This window comes from Notolepis coatsorum (assembly GCF_963971535.1).
Source record: "Notolepis coatsorum genome assembly, chromosome: 19".
NCBI classification, from domain to species: Eukaryota; Metazoa; Chordata; class Actinopteri; order Aulopiformes; family Paralepididae; genus Notolepis; species Notolepis coatsorum.
The window spans coordinates 86,429,255-86,437,746 of record NC_140183.1 but is presented as its reverse complement, the minus strand read 5'-3'; the positions used below and the strand labels follow the sequence as shown (position 1 = coordinate 86,437,746).

The window sequence follows — 8,492 nt, the reverse complement described above, 5'->3', positions numbered from 1 at the left end:
GGACTTTTTTTTTTTTTTTTTTTTTTTTTTTCCCTCCATTTTCCTCCGATTTTCTCCCATCCCAATGTTAGTCGTATGCCAATTCCCAGTCCCTTCCTGGTCGCTGCGCACTTACCCCCCACAGTCAGATCATCTGGGAGAGTGGAGGCTACCACGTGCTTCCTCCGACACACGTCCAGCCAATCACCGTTTCTTTTCACCTGGCAGCGCGGATATTCTCCGAGAGGGGGCGTAGCATGTGGGAGGACCACACTATCCCCCTCGAGTCCTATCCGCGCTTAGCAGGCGCCCCGACCGAACTGTAGGAGTCGCTGTTTACAACGACCCGGACCCACCCCGCCAGCTTCTCCCACCCTCTAATACAGCCAATTGTATTAGTGCAGACGGCCAGCCAAGCTGGTGACAACCCCGGAGCTGTGAGCTGGATTCGAACAGGCGAATCCAGCTCACAGCTCCGGGGTTGGTGACGAACGCAATCTCCGCTCGGCCACCTAACCGCGAGGCGTACAGGACTTTAATCATATGAATAAAACTCTTTCCAAGACCCATAACCTCAAGTACCTTCCACAGGTATGACCACTCAAGTCTGTCAAACGCCTTCATGGCATCCAAAGACAGAACTGTGGACGGAGCTGTATTGTCTTTACTGTTATCGATTACATGCAACAGCCTCCTAAGATTATCTGCAGCCAGGCGCCCCGGGATAAAACCAGTTTGATCGCAGTGTACCAATACCGTCATAAATCTCTGCAGGCGGCGGGCCAGCACCTTGGCAAACACTTTTAAATCGGCCCCGAGAAGACTCAAGGGCCTATAGCTACCACAATCATTGGGATCTTTGTCCTCCTTGAGAAGTAAGGAAATCAACGCCATGTTGACATCTCTTGAGAACTCCCCTTGTTCGATAGCATAATTGATCATATCGAGCATCAATGGACCCAGTTGGTCCCAGAAAGCTAAATACACCTTGGGTGGAATACCATCCCAGCCTGGTGCCTTACCCCTCTGCATTTCAGCAATCGTCTCCCTCAATTCCATAAGAGTGATCGGTTTCCCCAGTTCCTTGGCCTCTTCCTCAGAAATGTGGGGTATCTCAAGCCCGCCAATGAACGATTCAAATTTAGAGTCGTCGAGATTAACCTCTGAGCTATATAACTGTGAGTAAAACTCTTTAAAAGTGTCGTTGATCTTTTTCGAATCAGTAGTGACTGTACCCTGTCTCGTCTTGATTGAGGGGATATCCGAGAAATGATCATTTGAGCGTATTTTCATTGCCAATAGATGGCTAGGCCTGGAGCCGTGAAAGTAGTAATTTTGTCTTGTCCTATGTATCAAAAACTCAGACTGTTGTTTAAGTATGGAGTTTATTTCTTTCTTGACTATCTTACGTTGTGTGTTTAGTCGTTCACTATAGTTAGTTTGCAAGGATGCGTATAGGTCCGCATATAATGTTTCCAGTCCTTCTAGTTTTTTTGACCGGGATTTTCGCAAATTGGAGGCGAAAAGTGTGACATGACCCCTGATAAATCCTTTCAATGCGTTCCACAGGACCCTAGGGTCTTCGACTGTGCCAATGTTGATCTGCAAGAATTCAGCTAGTTTACTCCTGAACTCAGAACAGAAATCATCGTTCTTTAACAAGGTTGAGTTAAAACGCCATCTGGGAGCTCTCGTGGAGAGCCTGCCAAAGGTTGCCGTAAGGAAAATCCCCTTGTGGTCCGAGAGAGCCAGGGGAACCAATGAGACGTCGAAACCATCAAACATATTAGGGGACGCGAATGCATAGTCTATTCGAGAGAAGGTTTTGTGTCTGGCTGACAGGTGAGAGTAATCTTTGAGGGTGGGATTGGATATTCGCCATAGGTCTGTGAGCCCAGTGTCCTGGGCCCACATCCTGAGGGCCTTAGAGGACCGTTGTTGGTCGCTTGTTTCAGAGGACCCGGACCTATCCATCTCCGCATCCCAGCACGCATTAAAATCGCCACCCACAATGAGAGCGTATCCAGTAAGTTCCAACAAATTCTTTGTGATTGTATTATAGAACGCTGAATCAAATGTGTTAGGGGCATACAATGCTATTATTGCCATCTTCCTATGAGAGAACTCAACTTTTGCTATAGTAATCCTTCCCTCCGTGTCCGACCATACGTCCAGGACTTTGATATCAAGGTTAGGTCTTGTAACTATGACGACTCCTTTCGTCTTATCATCAGCTGAGGATGAGGAGATAACATGATATTGTCAATTTGCCAGCCTTGACACATCACCTACCAATAAATGCGTCTCACTAAGGAGAGCAATGTCAATCTTTCTTCTCTTCAATAACCAAAGGACACTGGCACGCTTGTGAGGGGCGTTAAGACCCCCAGCGTTCCAAATAAAAATATTCAATTTAGCCATGGTCGAATTTGTCTAAATGCGTAGAGAACATACCAGTGCAGCTAGGCTGAGGCTCGAGGCGCTGATCCAGGCGGGCCCAGACGGTCAATCTCAGGAGTTCAGAGGAGGAACAATCACACACATATAAGACAACAGTACATAAAACACAGAACAATACCACCCCAGTTACAACCCACCCTCCTTCTACTCTAAACCCTAACCCACCCGTCCTATTATTAACCCTCCTATACCCACTCTCCAATCCCCTCCCTATGCCCCATCCACTAAGGATGGTCATCTTCCTCTCATCACCCACTGGAGTCATGGATCCAATAAGACGCTCTCCACTCCGACCCCCCTCTAGATAAACCCCTGATTAAACCCCCACTAGTCCAATAAACACAAATAAAAATAAAAATTAATCTCAATAAAGATATCGGTCGAAAACCACTGTGAGCCTTGGCTCTAACACGAGACAACTATAATGGAAAAATAGCCATTATTATATAATAACTCAACATCAACCCTGTGATCATCTACTTCCGAGTCTGCGTATCAATGTCGCAACATTATAGCATAAATGGATAAAGGAAAATTCAAAACAGAATCAAATTAAAGCATACCAGCAGATAGTCCAAGGCAGGATCGGATCTCAGTTAAATTGCGCATACAGATGTCATTAAAACAGCGACAATAAGAAGAAAAGGAAAGAGGGTTATGGCTAAAGTGCAAGCAAAGCTAAACCTGACCCAACCTGTTATCATATATTTTGTATGTATATTCGGTCGAGAACCACCGTGAGCCTTGGCCCTAACATGAGACAACTATAATGGGAAAAATAGCCATTATTATATAATAACTCAACATCAACCCTGTAACCATCTACCTCAGAGTCTGCGTATCAGTGTCGCAACGTCATAGCATAAATGGATAAAGGAAAATTCAAAACAAAATTAAATGAAAGCATACCAGCAGATAGTCTAAGGCAGAATCGGATCACATTTAAATCGCGCATACAGATGACATAAAAACAGCGACAATAAGAGAAAAGGAAAAGAGGGTTATGGCTAAAGTGCAAACAAAGCTATACCCGACCCAACTGTTATCATATATTGTATATGTATATTCAACCGACCTTCTACTATTGGAGCCCAAAGCTCAAAACATCCTGGATATAAAAATAAAAGCATACAAGAAGTTAGTTAAGGACCCGATCACCATTGAATTGTGCAAACCGATGTCACTTTGAACAGCAACAGCAACCAAAATACGTAAACATTATCGGATCATGAATGTCTCGACGCGGGCGATAGACACAGCCCGCTAGCCAGCCCGAGGCCAGCGCGTAAGCTAGTGATGAATCCGGCTAGCATGCTAGAATCTGTCATGTACATTGTTCAGTTAGCTCGTTAGCCTCCATAGAGCTCGGATAGGCAGCGGATAGTTAGCCTGTCTGGGCCTGATAACAAGCAATTGTGAGTAGTCCGCCCTAACAATGTATTTAGGTCCACAACGCCAAGCCACTCACCCGACAAAGCTATCAAGCCACCGTCTCGACCAACCCCCCGAGATATTCCTCCGCTTTGGCCAACGACCAAAATGAGCGACGGTCATCGCCCTTACATAGCACAGACAATCTTGCGGGGGCGAATAGCGTAGGCCTCAAGCCCAGTTTCCATAGCTTGGCCATGACCAGTTTGTATTCGCCCCTCTGTGCCTGAACCTCCGGTGTGAAGTCCTCGAAAATGGCCACTTTGTGATTGTCGAGACCCAGATCCCCCCTTCTGGCCCGGGCCGACCGCATGATGAGTTCTCTCTGCTGTAGCCTGTTTAGCTTGACAATGATGGGCCTCGGCTCCTTGCTCACATCAGGACTGGTCTTGCCCGCTCTGTAAGCCGACTCACATAATGGCGGGTCGGGAAGGACATCTTTCCCCAGTATTTTCTGCAGCAGCTCCGGCATGTTCTCTGAGAGACGTCCTCCCTCACTGCCCTCCGGTACACCGACAATCCTGATGTTGTATCGTCTCTCCCTGGACTGCATTTCCCCAATTACCGACTGTAATTTGGCGACGTCAGCCTGCCTAGCCAGCAGGGAGGACTCCAGACCCGCCACCCTCTCGCCCTGTCGAGAGGCCTCAACCGTTAGCGAAGCTAGTTCGTTAGCGTTAGCTGCGGCGGCAGCGTGTAGCGACTCCATCTTTTCTCTCAACGGACCTACCGCCAGCCTGATTTCCTCCGACATTGCCCGATGGAAGGTATCAAAAAGTTCCGCCTGCGCTTTCATTTGTGCATCAGCGAAGCGTACCTCAAAGTCTGCATGGAGTTTGGTCACGACCGAGAGAATTTCACTTATCTCAGGCGAAAGCGAGGACGGGCTCGGTGCCATTTTGTCGGCTGTAGCGTTCATGGCTCTGGTTCCCTTCGACATCGTGAAAAGTTGAAAAAAGGTCGATGAAAGTAGTAGATGCTCGACCACTCAACAAAAAGACCAATAACAAATAAAAATAAAATAAAGACTAGTGGGGTGACAGTGTTTTCCGCACGATAATAGGGAGCTCCCGTGAAACACGTCTCACCCCATGAACGCCTGGCTCCGCCCTCCCTCCCCCTCTATCTTCTTACCACATCTGCCTCTCACGGAGAGGAGTGCCCATGTGCTGTGCTGCTGTGAATCACTATGAATGAATAAACAAGCCAAAGGCTAAAGATGGAATTCATGCCTCCTACATATATTATTGTCGCCCCATAGCCAATTCTGTCAACTGTTGAACATAATGTAATGTACAGTCTCACATTTGATCATTGCGGGTATCCATACATGTGTGTATATAACCTCTGCGCATGTGCAATAAACTCTCTCCCTGCTCCGCCAAGTTCGTGTGTAGACATGCGTCTTTGTTCCTGCAGTCCAACTCAACAAAAGCACATTAATAAAATACCTAATAAGTATGTAACTAGACATCCGTGTCATAAATATGAACAGTGCAACAAGAACGGATGATTTCACAGTATCCCTACCAGCCAGCAGAGCAAGCCACTAAAGTTAGCTCTGAGAGTTGGCTATCAAGCCATGACAATATCATTAAATTCATGGACATAAAGGGATCATCCCTATGTTCCCCGGGTCCTATGTTCCCCGCTTGATTGATTAATAGATTGAAATTTTTATAAATTTTTATTATTTTATTAATTATGAATGTCCGCCTTGTTTCGAACTGGTTAAGCTTAGTCCCTCTTTCGAAGTTGGTTAAGGTTAGAGTTTGGAATCAGGGCTGGTGGTCTAAAATTTTCAATCAATCAATCAATCAAGCGGGGAACATAGGACCCGGGGAACATGGGACCCGGGGAAACATAGACATGCTCCCGAAATAAAGGATATGTGTCTGAAATATTGAGTAGCAAACACTGACTGGCGTTAGTTATCCTAGTCGCAATTAGCGCTAAGATGTATTATGCAGGCAGCCTATGTCGCATAATATTTCATATCTTTAAATTGCTTACCAAATTGTTTAGTGACAGAATGAGGGAACCTGTCCTGTGACACTGCATCACTGTCGCAGTGAATGAATGAATGAATGAATGAATGAATGAAAACTTTATTTAACAGATTGCAGAATGGGTACAATACAGTACGGCTCAATACACACAATTGTTAAGGGGATGCAGACCAGAGAAAGACTTTCGTCTGTTTGTCTTGTTTACATCAGGGTCCCCCATTTTCAATTCACAGTAACATAGCTGATTGATTAATTGATTGAAACGTTTATTAACAGATTGCAGAATGGGTACAGTACAGCTCAATACATACAATTGTTAAGAGGATGCAGACCTGAGAAAGACTTTCGTCTTGTTTCCATCAGGGTCCCCCATTTTCAATTCATCATATGACACACACAGACCTGTAGGCTACTTTCAAATACAGTACTGTTTGTGATACTAAAAAAAAAAACAGCAGTAACATAGCTAACAGGTTCAAACGGTGAATGGTTGAAAAAAATTGAAGTTTGGTGGAAGCACGGGGAAAACAATGAACAGAATAAATCAGAATGAATTATTACGAAGAAGAAGTAGAAGAAGCAGTTATTGTTTTTAATTTTTTACTTCCGTTTCCGGGTCGTGGCTTCCTATACGTCGTGTGAACGGCACGACAAAACAGAAAGTTACTCCGAAAAACTTCAATCTGGATAACATTGTGCTTTTTAAAAACACATGGCATTGTTTTGACTTTCATATCGTAGCGTTACGTGTTGTAGTGGCGAATTAAGACGGCATTGTGAGTTTGGTAAGTTTAGCAGCGGTTATTTTCATCTTTAAAGCTGGCTAGCACTAGCAGCAACATGCTAACTAACTAGCTAGCACGCCACTCGCAGTTAGCTCGCTGGCTAAAGTGATGATGAGATCTAACTATTACAACAAAAACATCAGCAGCAAGTTTGTGACTTGATTTTCATAAGAATGACGTTAAACATGTGCGGGCTAGTGTGACTGGCTGAGTGAGTTGAGTAAGAGAGATGTGTTATTATTGGGGAATAAATAGCGAACACAACATGCATTGATAATGAATGGAAACGACAACTAATGTTAGGGTGAAAACTTGAAAACCAAATTGTGTGTCTGTATGCCTCGTACGTTTGTCTACTACTCCACAATACACACGGCATGTAAACAACTAGCTGGTACTAGACCCAACCTATCCTGATTAATTGAAAATGGGGGACCCTGATGGAAACAAGACAAACGTCTTTCTCAGGTCTGCATCCCCTTAACAATTGTGTGTATTGAGCCGTACTGTATTGTACCCATTCTGCAATCTGTTAATAAAGTTTTCAATCAATCAAACCTCTGCTGTGCTCAACACCGCACATAGTACGAGGTTGAGTGAAAACATCATAGGCCAGAAAACAAATGCTCGCCACTTCGTTGATTGATTGAAAACTTTATTAACAGATTGCAAAATGGGTACAGTACAGTACAGCTCAACAATACATACAATTGTTAAGGGGATGCAGACCAGAGAGACTTTCGTCTTGTTTACATCAGGGTCCCCCATTTTCAATTCATCATAGTTGGCTTTGTTATTGCAATTCATTGACCACGCCGATAGCACGAAGTTGCAATATTCAGTCGATCGTTTGTAAAGCGCAATGTTTATATTAGCCCAGCACTGTTTGCATTTAGATTTCCCCAAACGGAGCTACGCAATCTGACACGTGACGTGATTGCATTATTTTGCAGGTAATTGGCCATGCAACAACAATTAAGTGACCAGCAGGTAACCTCAATTAGGGAAACCCATAGGAACGTAATTTTGGCATGGCAGGTCACCTGAAAATGCAATCTTGTGTCAATCTCGTGTTGAGGAAAAGATTTTAAACATTGCACTTTACAAACGATCGACTGAGTGTTGCAGTAGTGTTATAACAAAGCCAACAATGTAGATATTACGTCTTTGGCTTTGCATTCGTTTTCTGGACTATGGTATTGGTATTTTCACCCAACCACGATGTTTGTTCTACCAGCTAATAAACAACCAGATTCATTTAAAGGATCAATTCTATAATTGCATTTCGCTGGTAGAATAATGAAAATGTCTGGTGAATGTATGAAGCTATCTGCCCTGATGTCAATGTTCGTTCATGCTAACTAGCTGGGCAGTATGTTTTAATATTTATAATTTTTTTGTACAGGGTTCTAGGATGTCTCTTCCTAAACGGGAGGTGGAGGAGTTAAGGCCATGGGTGGAGCGCACCGTGAAGAAGGTCCTCGGTTTCTCTGAGCCCACTGTTGTTACTGCGGCCCTGCACTGTGTGGGAAAGGGTCTTGACAAGAGGAAGACCACAGGTCAGTCAGTATATTACAGTAAATACGTTCATATTCAGACACACTCCTGGTGTATTGTATAATATAAAAATCGTCATTGTATTCAACCTCAAACCCGAAATGTCCCACAGATTTGTAAGAAGATGGCGCTTCCTCAAACTCTGCCATGTTCTGCCATACCATGTTCCAGTGTTGTGTGAAATCTGACTCCAGTGTTGTTGTCACCCCAACATCTGCGCACAGTGATTGGATATTTACTCGCACAGAGGGGTTTCCTTATCCCAGAGCGT

At 44.4% G+C, this 8,492-nt stretch overlaps 1 protein-coding gene across 2 annotated transcripts in view; it reads left to right on the top strand.

The window, feature by feature from the left end:
* Positions 1 to 6,517: 6,517 nt before the first annotated feature.
* The window catches only part of prpf3 (PRP3 pre-mRNA processing factor 3 homolog (yeast)), a 44,863-nt gene continuing 42,888 nt past the window's right edge, over positions 6,518 to 8,492 (top strand). For both annotated transcript variants that reach the window (XM_084336932.1, XM_084336931.1), the window contains exons 1-2: positions 6,518 to 6,664; positions 8,070 to 8,223. In XM_084336932.1, coding sequence (XP_084193058.1) covers positions 8,079 to 8,223 — 145 coding nt within the window. In that variant the 5' untranslated portion in view covers positions 6,518 to 6,664; positions 8,070 to 8,078. The remainder of the gene's footprint in view (positions 6,665 to 8,069; positions 8,224 to 8,492) is intronic.